Source organism: Triturus cristatus, chromosome 11, assembly GCF_964204655.1.
Source record: "Triturus cristatus chromosome 11, aTriCri1.1, whole genome shotgun sequence".
NCBI lineage: Eukaryota > Metazoa > Chordata > Amphibia > Caudata > Salamandridae > Triturus > Triturus cristatus.
The window spans coordinates 167,122,649-167,143,748 of NC_140594.1; the positions used below are offsets into that span (position 1 = coordinate 167,122,649).

General features: G+C 47.5%; 1 protein-coding gene across 6 annotated transcripts in view; it reads left to right on the top strand.

Annotated features, from left to right (window-relative positions):
* KDM2B (lysine demethylase 2B) overlaps nucleotides 1-9,850 on the top strand; it is a 759,008-nt gene extending 749,158 nt beyond the window's left edge. For all 6 annotated transcript variants that reach the window (XM_085636000.1, XM_085636002.1, XM_085636001.1 and 3 more), the window contains one exon: nucleotides 8,708-9,850. In XM_085636000.1, coding sequence (XP_085492126.1) covers nucleotides 8,708-8,889 — 182 coding nt within the window. In that variant the 3' untranslated portion in view covers nucleotides 8,890-9,850. The remainder of the gene's footprint in view (nucleotides 1-8,707) is intronic.
* Nucleotides 9,851-21,100: the final 11,250 nt, after the last annotated feature.

Consider the following 21,100-nt stretch of genomic DNA (forward strand, 5'->3'; position numbering starts at 1 on the left):
CAACATGACAGTTCAAGTTCTCTGGTCACCCCAACAACAAGGGTTTCACATCAGTTACTTTAAGCTTATTGCCATTCAATTAGCCCTCAAAGCCTTCTTTCAGAACATTCCAGTCACGGTGGTATTGGTCAAACCTTACGACATGACATCCATGTGTTATCTAAAGAAACGGGGGGCATTCCCTCTCCTCAGCTCTCGGCATTGGCGCAGATGATTTACCATTGGCCGATACACCATCAAATACATCTCCTAGTGAATTACGTTCTGGGAGTGGACAAAGACTTTGCAGATTTACTCAGCAGGACTCTTCAACAAGTCCACAAGTGGGAATTTCTTATTTTCAAATTTGGGGATTCCACAAATAGACCTATTTGTTACTCATGAAAACGCAAAATGCCAAAGATTTGCCACCAGGTTCCCACAGTCCATGGGCAGTGCCCTATAGATGAAGTGGTCAGTGATATTTGCCTTTGCTTTTCCTACTCTCCCGCTCCTTCCATACATGGTGAGGAATCTACGGCAAATGTCTCGATCTCCTCCTGGTAGTCCCCATGTGGGCCAGCCAGCCATGTATGGCTGTTCTAAAGGAATTGCACTGACCTACTGCTAGCATCTGCTGCGCAGCAAAGGGAACAGGGTTTGTTCACTATTGTAACTCCAAGACTTTAGATCCTCTTAAGCCTGCGGTTCCTATACATTATTTGCTACAGAATGCAGGGTTAGCGTCTACTTCCATATGTTTATCTTGCAGTTATTGCTGCATTTATTAAAAAATAGAGGGCATATTTCTCTCTGCAAAATTCCAATCATTCAAGCATTTCTATGGAAGACCTCAAGTGAGTTCACCTACGCTCTATAAAGCCATAACATAGTATTCACTAGACTCATGGGTCCCTCATTCTAGCCATCATTAATTTCCTTATAGCCATCACCTCACTAAGGTGCATATGTAAATTGCAAGCCCTCGCTTTGCAAGAGCATTTTATCCATGCCACAAGGATAGGGTTGTCCTCGGACCCCATAAAAAATTCCTTCGTAAGCGGTCTCACCTTTCTACCCGAATGACACAGTTGAATTACCAGTATTTTTTCCTTCACCCAAACTCTAGCTGAGGGGGTGCTTCACATAATGGATGTCAGCAAAGCCTTAATGCACTAAACTGGCCAAACCAAATCTTTTTCGTAAAAAACAGCTTTTTTTTGTCGGCTTTGCTAAACCTGGTCATGGGTACCCGATATCAAAAGGTGGTATAGCTAGATGGATCCTTGAATGTATCCAAACATTTTACCTTAAACCAAAAAGTGTTCTCCCCACTTCCCCTAGTCCACATTCTACTAGGAATAAGGGGGCAATTATGTCATTTCTAGGGAATATTCACATACCTGACATCTTCAAACAGCTACATGGTCACCTCTACACTCCTTTACCTAACATTACAGCGTAGATATTCTTGCTTGTGAACAGGCTAGAGTTGGCCAAACAGTATTAAGAACTCTAATTCAGACAACTGCAACATCCACTGACTAACCGCATGCATAGGATAGTACTGCTTTACAGTCTGTGTATATTACTTAATCTGTAAGCTTACATTCATATGTATCCACTCAACTCTCACTGGGAGTTAGTGTCTTGTGTGCACATCTGTGTAGAATTATGTATATACATTATGTTCGAGGCATATGAGCTACGGATTACACACTGTGCATAGATCGCCATCTGGTGTTGGGCCCGGATGTTGCAGTAGTTTTTCTCTTGGAAAGTGTTTGGAAGTCACAAGGTATGTGACTCCTCCTTTGGATTATATTGCGCATGGGCTTCGGCTCCATCCTCAGATTGTTTTTTTCTGCCATCGGGCTCAGATGTGTTCTTCGCGCTCCAGTTCGGAACCGTTCGGAAACTAACGCTCTCTGTTCCCCCTAAAGCCCACTCTACACGCAAGATAGGGGCTTCCATGGCATTTTTAGGGAACATCCCCTTAGATGATATCTGCAAAGCAGCTACATGGTCTACACCGCACACTTTCACTAAACACTATTGTGTAGATATGCAAACTAAGCAACAAGCTAGTGTGGGCCAGGCTGTCCTCAAAACACTCTTTCAAACAACTGCAACAGATACTGGTGGTCGCAGCTAGGAGGGAGTACTGCTACACAATCTATGCACAGTGTGTAATCTGCAGCTCATATGCCTCGAACGGAATGTGCTACTTACCAGTATGCATCTGTTCTTGGCATTAGAGCTGCAGATCTACACACGCCGACGCGCCTCCCCGGCTACCTTTATCTGTTCCAGTTTTATCTTATTTAGATACAGCACACATGGGCATCTTTCCTGTTTCTTACAAAGCTCCATTATTTTCCTGCTGGCGAAAAACAATCTGAGGATGGAGCCGAAGCCCATGCGCAATATGATCCAAAGGAGGAGTCACATACCTCGTGACTTACAAACACTTTCCAAGAGAAAAACAACTGCAACATCCGGGCCCAACACCAGATGGCGATCTATGCACAGTGTGTAGATCTGCAGCTCTACATGCCAAGAACAGATGCATACTGGTAAGTAGCATATTCCTTTTAAACACCGTTTGCATGATCACCTTTTTATCACTATCAACCACTCCTTGCGCTCACCCTCTGTGCGATAACCTAACAATCTGAAAGAAACACGTTAGTTAGATTCCTCACCTTAGAATATCCCCAGGCGTCAGGCTGGATCCGGAAAGATTTTTGTATCAATACCCCATTCGCGTCGCTAGGCGTCGTCTGCGGCTCCGCGTCCGTCGTTGGCGTCGTGCGCCGGAATGATGTCGTCTGAGTACTTAGATGCCGCCCTCGCGCGCTGACGTCAGTTCTTCTTTTTTCCGCGCCAGTAAGTGCCGATCTGGGACGAGCTTACCCCTAGTCAATTTTTGACTAACTTTTTTGACTCTTTTTGGTCGACTCGTCTGTTGGTGCCGGTAGGATGCCAGGGTTTAAGGCCTGTGATGCCTGTCATCGACTGATGTCGGTGACGGATCACCATCGCCGGTGCCTCTACTGCCTGGGGGCCGACCACGACGCGGAGTCGTGCCTCGACTGTCAGGCTTTGACCTTGAAGGCTAGGCGGTCCCGCAAGCTTCTATAGCTCCGCCACTCGGCTCCATGCCGCTCGAGGTCCCGGTCCAGGAGGAGGTCCAAGGACTGGTCGCGGACCCGCAGTCAACGTCATCGCTCGTCTGGCACCTCGTGTAAGTCGAAGCGCTCCAAAAAGTCCAAGAGGCGACATCGCTCTTCGGACTCCCCTCGCGCGACTCGGCCGAGGGTTCAGGTGGTTCCACCCCTGCGGCTCTGTTGGAGCTGCAGGCGCCGCGTCCGTCCCCATACCCTCCGGTCCCTGGGACTGACGCGATGCCGGCGTAGGTCAGTGCCTTCCCCACGGCCATGAGAGGCTTGGCTCTGCCGTTGACGCCTGCTGGCGCGCCTTCAGGCCCCGCGGGCTCGACTGGAAGACTTGCGGGCCGGTGACTCCGGTCCCGGCGCCGTCAACGGCTCCGGCCTCTACGCCGCAGGTCCCCGAGGGATCCTGCCCTGGATCTCTGTCGGCGCCGGTCGACCTCGTGACTCCTCCTCCTTGGGCGCCGACACCGGTACCACCTCCGGCGCCGTCTCCGGACGACGCCATTCCCCAGTTTGTCCCCGTTCCGGGCCCGGCGCCGCCCGATGCCGCTTCCGGCGCCGATGGATGACCACTTTATCCACCGCCTGGCTCCGATCATTCCTCCTGTTTATCAGGAATCGGATGACGGGGGCGACTGGGAGGGGTTTGAGGACCCTCTGGCCGCACAGGGCCAACTTTCACAGGACTGGGCAGACGAACTGGGGGATGCCAGTGGTCTGGATACCTCCCCGGACACTGGCTTCATCTCTCCTCTGACTGTGGCCTCAGAGGAAGGTGCAGCTTTTTCAGTGGTGCTGCGCAAGGCGGCCGAAGCCCTTGGGCTGGAACTGCCTGCTGTGGCCGTGAGGACTAACGTCCTCACAGAGGTGCTTCAACCGACAGCAAGCTCCACAGAGCCTCTGCTGCAGTTCAATGAGGCCCTCGTCGACGTTCTACAGGGCACTTGGTCCAAGCCCTCCACAGTCCCTCCTGTGGATCGGAACGTAGCCCGGTGCCACCGCCCTGCTCCGGGCGACCCCAGTTTCCTGTCCCAACACCCCACCCCTGAGAGTCTGGTTATCCAGGCCTCTACTTCCCAGTCCTCCTTCCCATCCGCTCCCCCGGACAGGGAATCCAAGAGGTTGGAACAGTTCGGGAAGAAACTGTTCTCGTCCCTGAGTTTGGGGCTGCGGTCTTTGAACACCGCTTGCCTCTTGGACCGTTACTCCCACTCTCTGTGGGATGCGGTGGAGGACGTGCTGCCCCAGTGTCCGGTGGAGGTCCGGACACGGCTCACCCAGACACTTGCTGATGGGCGAGATGCGGCACGACATGCTATACGGTGTGGACTAGACACCGCGGACTCCCTGGGTAGGGCGATTTCCACCACGGTGGCGCTTCGGCGTCACGCCTGGCTGAGATCCACGTCTTTCTCGGGGGATGTCCAGATTTCTCTCATGGACATGCCCTTCGATGGCACATCGCCTTTTTGGTGAGAAGGCGGATAGTGCGCTGGCTCGTTTCAAGGACTCCCGGGCTACGGCCAAGTCCTTGGGTCTCTCCGCCCCACGGCCGCAAACTTCCGCCTTTCGCCCCTTTCGTGGCCAGGGAAGGGGCGCCTCCTCACGTCCGCCCAGCCACCGGCCACAAAATCAACCTGCGTGCGGACGTGGTTTCCGCCGAGGCGGTATGGGAGAACAACGTGCCAGTCAGTCCACATCCACCCCGGCAGCATCCGCCTCAAAGCCCTCCTAGTCCGTGCTTTCAGGCCCATCCCACCCCAGTGGGCGGCAGAGTTCGCCATCACCTGCTCCACTGGCGGTCCATTACTTCGGACAGGTGGGTGCTGCAAATCGTCCGAAGGGCCTACTCGCTCCCCTTCGAGACGACCCCTCCAGCCATGCCACCGTATGTCGGAGGATCACTTGAATCTACTGCGGGAGGTAGTCACGGCCCTCTTGGCCAAAGAGGCCGTCTAGCGCGTTCCTGGGCCAGAAGTAGGTCGTGGTTGCTATTCCCACTACTTTCTGGTTCCCTAGAAGGGCAAAGGGGGCCTACGCCCTATCTTGGACCTCAGGAACGTCAACGCCTTCCTTCGGAAGGAGCGGTTCAAGATGCTCACGCTAGCTCAGGTTCTGGCTGCCCTCGATCCTGGAGACTGGATGGTAGCGTTGGACTTGCAGGACGCTTATTTCCACATCCCCGTCCTGCCGGCCCATCGGCGTTACCTGCGGTTCACGGTGGGCCAAGAGCATTTTCAGTTTACCGTGCTCCCCTTCGGCCTCACCAGTACCCCTCGGGTGTTCACGAAAGTGATGGCGGTGGTCGCAGCTCATCTGCGCAGATCAGGGGTTCCAGTCTTCCCCTATCTCGACGACTGGTTGTTGAAGGTGGGCTCGCCCCAGCAAGTAGTCTCCCACCTCCAGACTACGGCCGACCTCCTGCATTCGCTGGGGTTCTCCATCAATGTGCCGAAGTCGCACCTGAGTCTCTCCCAGAAGCTCCTTTTCATCGGAGCGGTTCTTGATTCGGCGCAGTCCAGGGTCTATCCTCCGGAACAGCGGGTCCGGGATATTCAGGCTCTGATTCCCATCTTTCGGCCTCTATCCTGGGTTTCGGTCAGGTTGGTGCTGCGGCTTCTGGGGCTGATGGCCTCCGGCATCCTGTTAGTGCATTGCGCCAGGCGACGCATGCGGGCTCTGCAGTGGGACCTGAAGTTTCAGTGGGCCCAGCACCAAGGCAACCTGTCCGACCAGGTCTTGATCTCGGAGGGCACTGCGAAACAGTTGCAGTGGTGGCTCACGGACCGCGATTGGGTCAGCGGCAGATGCCTCTCCCTACCCCAACCGGAGCACGTAGTAGTGACGGACGCGTCCCTCCTGGGATGGGGGCGCCATTTGGGAGAGTCAGAGATCAGAGGACTCTGGTCTCCGGTGGGGAGACAACTCCACATCAACCTTTTGGAGCTGAGAGCGATCCGGCTTGCACTGAAAGCCTTCCTTCCCTCTGTCCGGGGAAGTGTTGTGCAGGTGTTCACGGACAACACCACCGCCATGTGGTATTGCAACAAACAGGGCGGGGTGGGGTCGTGGACCCTTTTTCAGGAGGAGGCTCTGCGCCTCTGGACATGGCTGGAACACCAGGGCATCACCCTGGTGGTTCAACATCTGGCGGGCTCTCTGAACGCCAGAGCAGACGAACTCAGCCGCCGGTGCATGATGGATCACGAATGGCGTCTGAACTCGGACGTGGCGCAAGGTCTCTTTCTGCAGTGGGGGAGAGCCTTGGTTAGATCTATTCGCCACCGAAGAGAACGCGCAATGTCAGCAGTTCTGCGTGTTGGAATTTCCAAGGCGGCACTAGCTTGGAGACGCTTTTCGTCGCGAGTGGAGTTGCGGTCTGTTGTACGCCTTTCCGCCTATACCACTTCTGCCCAGAGTGCTGAAGAAGATCAAGCGCGACCGGGCCCAAGTCATCTTAGTGGCTCCGGATTGGGCACAAAGGTACTGGTATCCCGAGCTACTCAGTATGTTAACTGATCCTCCGATACGTCTGCCTCTTCAGGAGGACCTTCTGTCGCAGCAACAGGGGGCGGTCCTTCACCCGTATCTGTCCAGCCTCCACCTTCATGCGTGGAGATTGAGCGGCGGCAGTTGATGCCATTTGACTTGCCTCCTGAAGTCTGTAATGTCATTCTGGCAGCCAAGCGTCCCTCCACAAAAACGGTATACGCCTGCAGGTGGAACAAATTTGTGGCATGGTGCACAGCAAAGGCTGTGGATCACCTTTCCGCCCCTCTTTCTGAGGTTCTTCTCTTTCTTCTTTCTTTGGCCCAGCAGGGCTCTGCTCTGGACACCTTGAAAGGTTATCTTTCTGCAATCTCTGCATTCTTGAGGCTTCCTGATCAGCCCTCTCTTTTCAAGTCCCCTGTAGTTTCGCGTTTTCTTAAAGGCATTACCCACATGTTCCCTCCTGTCCCTTTCGTAATGCCTCAGTGGGATTTGAATCTTGTCCTGACATTTCTGATGTGTGCTCCCTTTAAGCCTCTTCACAATTGTCTTCTGACTCTTAAGACTGCTTTCCTGGTAGCTATCACCTCGGCTAGACGGGTGAGTGAGCTCCAGGCTCTGTCATCTAAGCCTCCTTTTCTGTCTGTTCATCCGGACAAGGTTGTCCTCCGGACTCGTCCTTCTTTTCTTCCGAAGGTGGTGACCCCCTTTCACATCGGACATTCTGTCACCTTGCCCACCTTCTTTCCGCCTCCTTCCAGAGAGGAAGAGAGGCTCAACCGTCTGGACCCAAAACATGCGCTCTCCTTCTATTTGGATCGCACCAAACAGTTCCGGGTGGACGACCAACTTTTTGTTGGATACGTTGGCGCTAAGAAGGGGAAAGCTGTACACAAGCGGACCATCTCACGGTGGGTAGTTTTGTGTATCAAGGTCTGTTACTCTTTGGCACCCGGCCCACAGCGGCGACTACTGCCCTGGGGCGTGGAGTTCCCTTGCAGGACATCTGTTAGGCGGCGACGTGGTCCTCGCTGCACACGTTCGCCAAGCACTATTGCCTGGACAGCCAAGTCCGGAGAGACGGCCGCTTTGGCCGTTCTGTTCTCCAGGACTTTCTGGTGTGATCTTGGTTCGCAGACCCACCACCGGGGTTGGTATTGCTGGGGTATCTATTCTAAGGTGAGGAATCTAACTAACGTGTTTCTTTCAGATGAACAAGTTACTTACCTTCGGTAACGATGTATCTGTAAGAAACATTAGTTAGTTAGATTCCTCACTGACCCACCCATCCTCCCCGTTCTGCGAACCGACATCTAGGGTTAAGGTTATCCTTTTCAGGGACCTAGACTTTTTTGGCACCAGTGTCGGTCTCTTGCATGGCTCTGCGTTCCTGGCGCGGAAAGCTATGTACAAGAACTTACGTCAGCGCGCGAGGGCGGCGTCTAAGTACTCTGACGACGTCATTCCGGCGCACGACGCCAACGACGGACGCGGAGCCGCAGACGACGCCTAGCGACGCGCAAGGGGTATTGCTACAAAAATCTTTCCGGATCCAGCCTGACGCCTGGGGATATTCTAAGGTGAGGAATCTAACTAACTAATGTTTCCTACAGATACATCGTTACCGAAGGTAAGTAACTTGTTCATCTAGTCTGTGCCCATGCACATTCCCTACTATGGGAGGAGTCACATCATACCTTGTGACTCGAAAGGAACTTGTCAAAGAAAGACAACTTGCAACGTCTGAGCCCAACACTAGCTGGCAGGAGAATGCAAACCATGTGAATCAACACCACTACAAGCTACAAACCGATGTTTACGAGGTAGGTAACTTATTATAAGTAAGTAACTTTTTCTTTCACCTCCACTCCACCTGCAGATGAATGAAATTGCTATTTTATACTGTTTATGAATATTAAAGAAGATCACCAGATATAATTGTGCTGAATTTTAGCTGCAGCTTGAGGCTATCTCGTGTTTTTCATATTTGCATAGCTACAAATCTGTAGTAAACTAAATCATGTAAAAAGATTCCAATGATGTCTGTATTTTTTGTCTTTCAGATTGCAATAAGATTACAGATCAGTGCCTCACTTACTTTAAACGCTGTGGTAATATATGTTCACTTGACTTCAGGTACTGTAAGCAGGTAACAAAGGAAAGCTGCGAACAATTTATAGCTGAGATGTCTGTGATTGTACAGTTTGGTCAAGTGGAAGAGAAACTCCTGAGAAAAGTTAGTTGAAGTACAACTGTAAATATTTCTACGTCATGTAAAAAAAATGAGCTAGAATTTTATTTTCCAATGAGATGTGGATTTTCCAGACGGTATCAACTATTCATCCTTGCGACTAAGGAGAGCATATGTTTTGAGACCTTTATCTTGAACTTCAATATATGCCATTTAATGCGGAATACCAAGATCTTCCAGCGCTAGCGATTCAAAACAGATGTTGACTGTTATTTACACTGGAACAAAGACTTTATATTCAAAGACTACTGTTATTTAAGTACCTGAGCATGTGCTTGGTTGTATACTTTCATTTCCTGTTCTTAGATCTTCCAATTTAGTTCTCAGCTGTGTTCAATGTTAATAGCATTCAAGGCCAGAACAGAAGTTTTTTTGTTATACAGTATGCAGAAATATTTTTGTACAAAATTGTTTAAAATGTAATTAAGAAAACATTTGGCTGCATACCCATGTTCCTTTTTTTGTATTGCCAATTTAAGTCAACTTAAAATTATCAACATTTATACTTATTCTCAGATATGTATAATTACCTGACATGGGTAAATAGCATGATGCATTGAAGTTTCCCTTTGACTTTGTACATTTTAAAAGTGACACAAGCATGTTGTGGAAACAAGATGTAAAATATAGTTAATATCAATCTCTGCCATTTTTCCTGCATAAAATTATACTTTCTCAGCATTCAAAATCCATCTTTTAGTAGAAAATAGATTTTTCTCCAAGCATGACCTCTTTTACTCTGTAAAACGTATTTGTACAGTCAGACATTTGACAGTAAACTGTTGAATGGTTCTTTATTTAAATTTTCAATTCTTTGTTCAGAATTTATATCCTGCTTATAGACGGATTGTAAAAATATGCCTTCTAAAGTGCCATTGTTGTAAGGTGATGTTTTTGTAGGCCTTTCTGGTGACGTTTTAACTTGCAGAATTTGTATAAAAAATATTGGGAAATCGATGAGTCTTTGAATTTATTTTGAATTTAAACTTGAGCAATTAACTGGAGACTGGTCCTGGTATTTATGTGCAGTCCCAACTTTGGAGTCTCCTCTTGCTCAGTAGGTGAGGCACAACCAGGTAGTACTTATTTGCAGCTTGTCTTAATGTTGGCTGTGTACAGGACTTACACTATTCTTGGTGAATATATTGTATTTTAAACTTGCATTAAGAGACACTGGATCCTCCTTCAGCCTTTGGGTTCTTTTGCCTTATTCTTTCTTGCACGCATGTGCCACACAAATGACAAGAAAGAAAACATGCTCTACCACGCGCAATTCAAGAGAGCCAAACGCTCAAGTGAACTGACCCTTTGCCCCATGCTTTATGCTGTGATGGGGATAAAAAATGGAAGTGCTGACCCAAAGTCCCCTCCATGTATGTATGTATGTAGGTATGTATTTTTGTTTGATTTTTTTTTTATTTTATTTATTATTCTATGAGACTGAAGAGGCAACTAATGCTGTTTCTAGGGCAGACCTTAATGGGCATTGGCAGTGTCTGGCTTTAATGTGCTTCATTTGCACTCTCACAGCCACATCACTCTCCCTGCACTCACATGGACTGAGTATTTTATCTCTGATGTACTGGGAACAGGAGCGGCAGCCAAGAATGAGCTTCAGCCTGCTTTACTCACGGGTAATGTGGTAGTCCAACTGGTATTTAACAAAGCACGCTGATATAAATTAACTGGCTGCATTTTGCACAATCTGAAGGCGACAGGTAAGATATTTAGGTTAGCCATGCTAGAGTGCATTCCTATAAAACAAACAAGATGAGAAGTGCCTGAATCGCCAACCTTCGCTCGTCAACTTGGAGGCTATGTAGAATTTTCCTTAACCACTTCAACATTGAGCAGTGTGTACCAGCGATCTTGGTGACATATGGGCAGAAATTAAGATCGTTGTTAATAGCTACAATTTTGGTCATAATAGCAGAGGCCAAAAGCTAGTGACTACAGAACAGCAGTCCAGAAGTCAAGCGTACAGCAGCTCAATCTATGGATGAGTTTCTAGTACCGACACCTTTGTCTTATCTATATTCAACTTTGGAAAGATTATTGGCTATCAAACATTTGACTGAAGCAAGACATTTCCGAAAGTTAATGGGATACATAAAGCTCAATGAATGAATTAAAACAACTAAAGATGGTTAAATAAACATTAAAGCACTCCACAAAGTGCACAATAATTTTTAATAAATCAATGTCCAGTATTTTATTTTTACAAAGAAAAAGTACTTTAATTCACACACGACTAAATATAAAATTACAAATGTATACAATGAAAATGAGACCTTTGTAGCACCCCCTGAACTAGGGATTAGAAGGTCTATTAGTGCTAAACAATGTATAGCTGCTCCTGATCATATATGTGAAACAGTTCACAAAAGGAATGTCGCCCTACTGTTGTTGCATTTGTTATTAGTGCGTTTGTCAAAGTGTTCACAGTGTTAAACCTGACTCTCTGTAATGATCTACAGCATTCCAAGATTGGATCAGGGAGGTGTTGTGAACTACAAATTCAGCACGGAGCAACACACAAAAAGAATAATGTAAATCCGTGTCCAACCAATGTTTGTTTTTTAGAATGGAAAAGTAATTCAATGCATACACAATTAAATAATATACTCAAAATGATAAATATTTACAAGATGTCAAGTGGAATTGCAAACTGGAACCTTCATATAGGGGCCTTGCAGAGTAGCCAGGATGTAAATAACGTACCTTAAGAAATATCATGTGGGGGCAACTAACCCTGTAGATGTAAATTGCTCCCATTTTACCTGTGGTACCAGGTGGCAATTTGCACACCAGCATGCCTTAATACAAGAAAAACAGCAATGCAGATATATGGACTTACTGGAAGCATCAGGTTTTTCAAAGTCAAAATGGGTAAGTCTCCTTCACAACCTAAAGCGAGAGAGCTAGTTCCTTTGCCACCACACTTAATAATTAGTAAAGGAAGCCTGTTGACCAAGATGTAAATAAACATGACCATGTGGTCTCTTACCTAGAGGGATCCATCAAACATTTTTATATACATTGACGTCCACCTTAAATCTGCCTCTGGGGATATCAAGCATTTTAGAAAGCTCAACCATTTTCAAATGCCAGACCAAGAAAAGGGATATATGTGTTCGAGGCATGTGGGCTGCTGAATTCATATCTGTGCATAGATCGCCTCCTAGTGTTGGGTCCGGATGATTGCACATTGTTGTCCTGGAAGAGTCTTCGAAGTATCACGAGATAGGTGGCTCCTCCTCTGGACTACAGTGCGCATGGGCATCCTCTCCATCCTCAGATTGTTTTTTTCCGCCATTGGGTTCGGATGTGCTTATCTTAGCTCAAGTTAGGAAAACTTTATTTAAGGCCAAAAGCCTTTAGGTATCGTCGGTATTGTTTGCGTTCGGTATCGACAACTTATTAGACTTGGTCTCGACTTTATTCGCACTTCTCGGACCTAGTTTCGGTCCGAACATCGATCAACGTTCGAGGATGGAATCGAGGACTCCCTTCAAGAGATGTCCTTTATGTCATGCGAAATATCCACACGTCGATGTCCATTCGGTGTGTAACAAATGTTTATCACCGGATCATGATGAGTCAAGGTGTATGGCCTGCGCCCGGTTCCGGTCAAAGAAGACACTTCGGAATCGACGGGTGGCTAGATTGGAGGCCAAACAGTCGGCGCCTAACCCGGTTAACATATTCAGCACCGAGGATGAAGAAGTCGAGAGCGTCGAAGAGATGGACTCGAGCCATGCTTCGGAGCATGAATCCCATTCTGACGACTATTATGAGGTGATCTTCGAGGACGAAGACGTCGTCGACGAGGTAGGAGACGACGATGAGGCCCTTGGGGCTGAGGAAGATAGCTCGGGCGAGGAGCTAGGCCAATCCGTCGATGCGGAGGCCGAAGGACACAGTCTTCATAAGGCTCAGGTCGAGGGATCGCCCTCGGGCCTTACCCAAGATCAGTCGGATCGTTCTATAGCCCCGCCTGAAGGCCCGGCTTCGAACATTTCAAAAGAGCCAACAATATCAAAAAAGACTGGATTTGATTCAGTGAAAGCGAAACCAAACCCAGCACCGGTCAAAGCGAAACCGAAAGTGCAAATGGTTCAGGTCGGATCGAAGGCATCTAAGCCCTCCAATCCGTCTACACCGAAAAAGGACATCGGAGCCGACTAAAGAAAGAAGGACTTCGGTGCCGAAAACCCAAAAAAGGCCTTCGGCACCGAGACACAGAGGAAGCCCCTCGGTCCCGAGAAGACGCAACGGCCTATGGCACCGAAGGTTGGGGCACCAACCACCAAGGTCACGGTGGTCAATCCGACTACGTCAACACCGAAGAGTGCGGCGACTGCCAAAATATCGGATCGACAGGGCGTCGATCCCAAACTTTGGATCGAAAACCCGAAGGCTGGGAAGAAACCGGAGACCGCGTCGAGGCCTGTCTCCAAAGAGCCTATCGGTTCCAAAGCACCGTCTGCATTCACGTTGCAACAGGTGTCGGAGTCCCTAAAGCGCATCAGGGAACGGGCAACCCTCAAACCAAGCACGGGTCCCGAACCACACAAGGTCGCTAAAGCTCACTCGGCGCCAGCACCGATCAAGTTTGGATTGCCGCCACCAGGGGCACGAAGATGTTCGAACTTCGGAGGAGTGTCGAACAACCACGAACAGTATCCACGGAAAGAACCGATGTCGAGGACTCGCAGGACCAGTTTATCGAGGCCGACACTGGTAGGCTGTTGTTCCGCAAGCGGAGAATTGTTCCAGAGAAGGCTTTGGACTCATACAAGATTCCACTGAAAAGGAAACTGGCATCAGGTTCGACGCCAGTGCTTGTAGAAACATTCCAAACCTATCATCAGGAACCACCATTTTTTCTCCTACACACTCGGAGGCGGATGCAGGAGAGGGCTATATTGGGGATGATACCACCTATCCTGTGGATAATGACCCTGATGACCAACAGCAAAACAAAGATCAAGCATGGGGAGACCCTACTGACCAAGTTGACCCACAAGATGCTCCTGACACTCATCTTTATAATATCAAACCATCACCCACTGAGGATACTGCTGCTTTTAACGCCCTCATTGAAAGGGCAGCTGCCAATCACTGAGTGGAACTCCATTCTGACTCTGTGGAGGAGGATTTCTTGGAGGACACGTTCTCTACATCAGAAAGAACAGTCAAGACTCTACCAATATTAAAAGGGGTTCTTAGACATGCTAAGGACATCTTTAAGGAAACGACCAGGGCACGGGTATTGAACCTGAGAATAGAAAAGAAATACAAACCAGCACCCGGAGACCCAATGTACATTAAGGGTCAATTGCCGTTGGACTCCATGGTAGTTTCTAATGCTCGCAAGAGAGCTAACTCGCAGACTACAGGTGATGCTCCTCCTCCAGACAAGGAGTCCAAAGTGCTAGAAACATCAGGCAAAAGGGTAGCAGCGCAAGCAGCAAACATCTGGCGCATTGCCAACACTCAGGCACTCCTGGCCCGATACGACAGGTCACACTACGATACACTAGAAACACTGCTAGAACACCTACCAGATGAATACAAAGATGGAGCGGAGCTCCTCATCAGAGAGCGACAACTCATTACGAATGCGTCCATCAAATGCGCACTAGATGCAGCTGACACTGCGGCAAGGGCAATCAACACTAGTGTGATGTTGAGGAGGCACGCATGGCTGAGAATATCAGGCTTCAAACCTGAGATTCAAAATAATATCTTGAATCAACCAGTCAACCCAGACTTTTTATTTGGCCCCGAGGTTGACACTACACTGGAAAAGATTAAAAAGGACACTGAAACTGCGAAATCTATGGGGGCTCTACAGTCGCAGCAGTTTCGGAGTGGCTCCTTTCATCGCCCCGGGAATAGAGGAGCAGCTAGAGGTCAGGGGTCCCAGCAGCAGTACAGTAAAGGAGGTACCCAGAGTACCTATAATAAAAACAATAGGGGTGGATATCGTGGATCCAGCACCAAAGGCAGAGGACGAGGACACAACAACACCAGGTCCTCCGCCATTAACAAACAGTGACATCTTGTCGCTGCCCCCCGCCCACATAACACCGGTCGGGGGGAGACTCCAACAGTTCCCGCCAGTCTGGAGATCCATCACCACAGACAGGTGGGTTGGAGAAATTGTACAGTACGGTTATTGTCTAGAATTAACATCCAATCCACCCAACATACCACCAAGACACCGTCCTATGTCCGCAGAGCACTTGACATTATTGCGGCAAGAAGTACTAAGTATGCTGCAAAAAGGAGCCATAGAGCTCGTGCCTATGGAACAGCGGGGGTCAGGGGTGTACTCTCTGTACTTCTTAATCCCAAAAAAGGACGGGTCTCTACGACCTATACTAGACCTCCGCCCTCTCAACCAATACATTCTGTCAGAGCATTTTCATATGCTCACCCTCCAGCAGGTTCTGCCCTTACTCAGTCAGGGAGACTTCCTAGCAACACTAGATTTAAAAGATGCGTATTTCCACATACCCATACACCCATCACACAAAAAAGATCTCAGGTTCACTCTTCAGGATCAGCATTATCAGTTCAAAGTACTCCCTTTCGGGGTGACAACAGCGCCCAGAGTCTTTACCAAGTGCCTAGCGACAGTGGCCGCACACTTAAGGAGACAGCACATTCACGTCTTCCCTTACCTGGACGACTGGCTTGTTCAGGCAAAGTCAGCCCAGCAGTGTGCCAGCCACATATCCCACACCATTCATTTTCTTCACAGTCTTGAGATTCTCACTGAATTATCCAAAGTCACATCTCCAACCCGCCCACGTACGGCAGTACCTGGGCGCGACTATCGACACTCTGGCTGCCAAAGCTCAGCCAAATTTAGCGAGAATCAACAGCATGCAACTGCTGATAAGAAAGTTAAAACCACAACACTCCCTTCCAGCGCGAGTGTTCATGCAGTTGATAGGCATGATGGCCTCCTGCATCTTCATAGTCCCGCATGCGAGACTACATATGCGCCCGCTTCAGGAGTGCTTGGCACGTCAATGGAATCAGACTCAAGGACAGTTAAAAGACCTAGTGTTGGTGAGCGGTCGGGCATACAACTCTCTGCATTGGTGGAATCCACACAACCTTTGCAAGGGCCGACCGTTCCAAGAGCCTGTTCCACAAATAATACTGACGGCGGACGCGTCTCTCCAGGGATGGGGAGCTCATGTACTCAATTACACGGTGCAGGGACTATGGACGACACAGCAACATAGGATGCACATCAACCTTCTGGAACTGATGGCTATCTTCCTGGCAATGAAGGCATTCAAAGTACACCTGTGCAACAAAGTCGTGTTGATCCGGACGGACAACATGACTGCCATGTACTACATACAGAAGCAGGGAGGAACACGCTCTCCACAGTTGTCTCATCTGGTTCAGAGCATGTGGAAGTGGGCCATTCAGAGGAACATGTTCCTCATGGCGGAACACCTCCCGGGCAAGGACAACCAGATGGCGGATCTGCTCAGCAGACACTGCCACCAAATGCACGAGTGGGAGCTACATCCATCAGTACTCCAACCGTACTTCCAGCAGTGGGGTCATCCAGAGATAGACCTATTAGCCACAAGGGAAAACGCAAAATGCCAAAGCTTTGCCGCCAGGTTTCCGCATCCACAGTCGCAGGGCAATGCGATATGGATGAACTGGTCAGGCAGATTTGCGTACGCTTTTCCCCCAGCGCCATTAATACCGCTAGTGGCACGCAAACTAAAGCAACACTCAATGATACTCATCCTGGTTGCTCCAATGTGGGCACGCCAGCCATGGTACACCACGTTACTAGAACTGTCCGTGGTGCCGCCTCAAAGACTGCGGCTAACACCCAAACTTTTAACACAGAACCATGGCGAAATTCAACACCCAGATCCGCAACAGCTGAACCTGGCGATCTGGCTCCTGAAGTCTTAGAGTTTGGCTACCTGAACCTGCCTCCAGAATGTATGAATATCATCAAGGAGGCCAGGAGACCCACGACCAGAGCTTGCTATGCGGCTAAATGGAAACGATTTGTCATTTACTGTAAAAACAATGACATTAATCCGCTGGATGCATCCATTCAGAACATCATCTGTTACCTGTTACACTTATACCGATGCAATCTGGCATACAATTCCATCCGTATACATCTAACCGCAATAGCGGCCTATCTTCAGAACAGACAGCACCTCTCTTTATTCAAAGTGCCTGCCATCAAAGCCTTCTTAGAGGGACTCAAAAGAGTGATCCCTCCCACTCACCCACCGGCACAGGTGTGGAACCTGAATGTGGTCCTCACAAGATTAATGGGTCCCCCTTTTGAACCTCTACATTCATGTGAGATTCAATTCCTCACCTGGAAAGTAGCCTTCTTAGTGGCAATCACTTCGTTGAGAAGAGTTAGTGAACTCCAGGCACTAACCATTCAAGAGCCATTCATACAGGTTCACGCAAACAGAGTTGTACTACGTACTAACCCCACTTTCATGCCTAAAGTGATATCGCAGTTCCACATGAATCAAACTATTGAACTGCCTGTTTTCTTTCCAAATCCAGAAAATGTCACGGAGAGAATGCTCCATACACTAGATGTAAAGAGGGCCCTCATGTACTATATAGACAGAACAAAGGATTTTAGGAAAACAAAACAAATGTTCGTTGCCTTTTCTCCACAACACAAGGGCAACGCCATTTACAAAGCAGGGATAGCCAGATGGATCGTTAAATGTATTCAAATTTGCTATGAAAAAGCTAAACGCACATTAACGATTCCTCCCAGGGCCCACTCAACACGAAAGTTAGGGGCGTCCATGGCTTTCCTAGGGAATATTCCTTTAGAGGAAATATGTAGAGCAGCCACATGGTCCACTATACATACATTTACAAAACACTACTGTGTAGATGTACATTCCAAACAGCAGGCAGCTGTAGGACAGGCTGTTCTCAAGACCCTTTTTCAGACTGCTGCAGCTGGCACGGGCAGCCGCCGCTAATGGAGGGACTGCTATATAATCTATGCACAGATATGAATTCAGCAGCCCACATGCCTTGAACTGAATATGCTACTTACCAGTATGCATCTGTTCTTGGCATGTAGGGCTGCTGACATTCATATTGCCCACCGTCCTCCCCGGCGCCTGTAGCGGCTGCAGCACCCAGAATTACTGTATAGCATGGTCATCACTTACGGTATCTACTCCATCACTGCCACAATGGCGAAAAACAATCTGAGAATGGAGAGGATGCCCATGCGCACTGTAGTCCAGAGGAGAAGCCACCTATCTCGTGATACTTCGAAGACTCTTCCAGGACAACAATGTGCAATCATCCGGACCCAACACTAGGCGGCGATCTATGCACAGATATGAATGTCAGCAGCCCTACATGCCAAGAACAGATGCATACTGGTAAGTAGCATATTCAATTAAGCTTATTCCTACGGTGTTTGTCCCCGAGATTACAGTGTAAAATCCCCACCTTTTATTTTTGAAAGAGAAGTCAACATGTAAATCCACTTCAGTTGTATTGGTCAGAGTTCACAAGTAAATACTTGTGTCTATTGCATTTCCTAGAGAATTCACAATTTAAAACAAAACACTCTGCCGTTTGGCAAGATGTTAACAATGAAAAACACCATACTATTGAATTTGTAGGACAGTTCATAATGTAAAGCCCCTAGTATATTATTTTTGAGAAATCTGGCTCAAAGTCTCGAGGCAGTCACAAGTTATTAGCCCCAATTGTGTTAATGTGGGGGGCTTTCATATCTGTTGGGTGTCTCTCGACCTTCAAAATGGGTACGAAGTGCCCCTTTTAGCACTCGTCTTTAAGTGTTACTCGGCAGTGCAGTGAAATGCCGACTCAGAAAGGTGTTTTGGGCTGGAAACGCCGAACTTTTAGCACTTGTCTTTATGTGTTACTAGGCAGTGCAGTGAAATGCTGACTCTGGTGTTGTGGGCTGGAAACTCAGAACACAGCAGTGTGCAACATGAACACTTAATAAATCAGTGTCCAGCCAGTCTTTTCTTTCAGAAACAAACAACCAATTACTTTAATCAAAATGAAACAATTTACAACATTTCAGATGGGATTACGAATTGAAATCCCTCCTAGAGGGGCCTGGCAGTTAACCAGAGAGAAAACCATGCCCCCTTAAGAAGAGTTACAGAAGGACACTAACCCTATAGTTGTAGTGTGATCCTGGTGTCTATCTCAAAATTCCAGCCTTTAAGAAAAAACATATAGTAAACAAATGTTTTCAGGATGTGCTCCTAGAATTTGTAACTCCACCCCCCTGAAGTTTGAACTCTAACCTATCAGACTTCTAAAGACCATTCAGCGGAGTTAGAAGAAATACATTTGAAGTCTAGAAGAGGTAGTAGGTCTGAAGTATGATGAACATGTGTGGAAAATGACAGCAAATGTAGTCTATCAATCACTTTGACTAAAGGTGTGCCTCTGAGGAACTGATCTGCTTTTAAGCTATAGTGCCGCAACTCTTTATTAATCACATTGAAATAGAGGTTGTTAAACTACCAGGGTGTGTAGGAGCACACTCAAGCTATATACCTAATCTCCAGGGAACCGAAACACAGGCTGCTCTGCTTGAATCTGAAGAAACGAGCATGTGTATATGAACGTGCCCTTCAAGAACTTTAGCAGCTCCAGTGCCGATAACAAATTAAACCTTCTGCTGCATCTTTTGGGTCAAAGAATGGAAATGTAACCGTATCAGTCAGATTGACAAGGAAGATACCTTGAGGCAGTACGGACCATGTTCTGGGTGCAGATCTCTGGAACTTGTTAAACATAGACCTTAGGAATCAACCATCATTCGAAAGAAATCTGAGGAAGACTTCCACCCTTGACACCATCATGACCCCAGCCCATCAACGACTCCATTTCACTTCCTCCTTGCAAAGTAGGACAAGGCCACAGACCTCGAAAGCCTGGTACTAAAGTTCAAAATGAGGGCTTCTCTCCCATGCCGATCTTCATCTAACTAGACCATGGGAGTTGGCTTGTAAGATGCCTGAATGGCGATGATTTTTCAAGCTACGTTGCTTTATGCCAGAATCCAGTGCTATATAAGATTTAACATTCTGTAAATAAAACTGCCCTTAAGAGAAACGTAGTCTATCATGAAAGATGTATTTTTCACTGAACCCATTTCAACTTAGTAAATGTTTTGTAAAACGCCTTTTTAGGTCTCGCCTAGGCAGCGTGCTGTATCTACAATATGGGCTTCAAGACCCACTCCGCTTTTTCATGCGTTCCTTTTACTGTCCTTTGTAAATGCCTGCTTTTGTTTGGTGAATATGCTTAGTAGTCCCTACTTTTGTAACCTCCTATGAGAACTGCCCCTGTTACATGTGCTCTTACTCTTCATGTTATTTATGATCCTTTGTGAGCACTAGTTTTTTTTTTTTTTTTTTTGGTCACTTTTCGTAGCTCATTTTCGAGCCACGACAACGCACTTCCCTAAGCCCAATAAGCTTATCTTGTTTTATGGCTTTAAGCCGCTCTATTTCGTCCCTGTCAATAACGTGCTTCTCTTTTTTTTAGGGCTTTTCGTCTTCTCATCAAAAGAACCTGATTTTTTTTTTTTTTTTTTTATCCTATTTCAAATTTAGAAAGCCACTATAGATTTAGTTTGTTTTGGTGTCTCGGCTCGTGTATGCTCTATTTATCTTTATTTAGTTACCTGATATTGCTTTCGATTTCACTCCTTGGATCGTGTATGATGACTGCTTTTATTATTTACGGCTTACTCAATTTCACCCTCAGACCGCGAATGAAAAACAAGTGCTAGAACGTTATGTTCATGTATGGGACATACTGAAAGACGTGCATAATTGTGTCGGTCATTTTGAACCGGGATGCAATCCTTTACCACACAAGAATTGCCTTCATCCTTACGGGTATTGACGTTAATAACTGTTAAAAAAAAAAAAAAAAACTTATTAGTATTAAAAGAAATTATGTTTTTTGTTTTTCATAAAATGTAAATGTTATATTTCAGATTCTATAATATAAAGCTCCAGCTATAAAAGGAACGTTAACTACTTGTGTTCAGCAAAAAGTCCGGTCAGATGTGGAGATTCTTAAAATGGTTTGTGTGCGGTTGTAAGATGGTAACTGGGCTCCCATCTCCCTGACTTGCTCCTGGTCT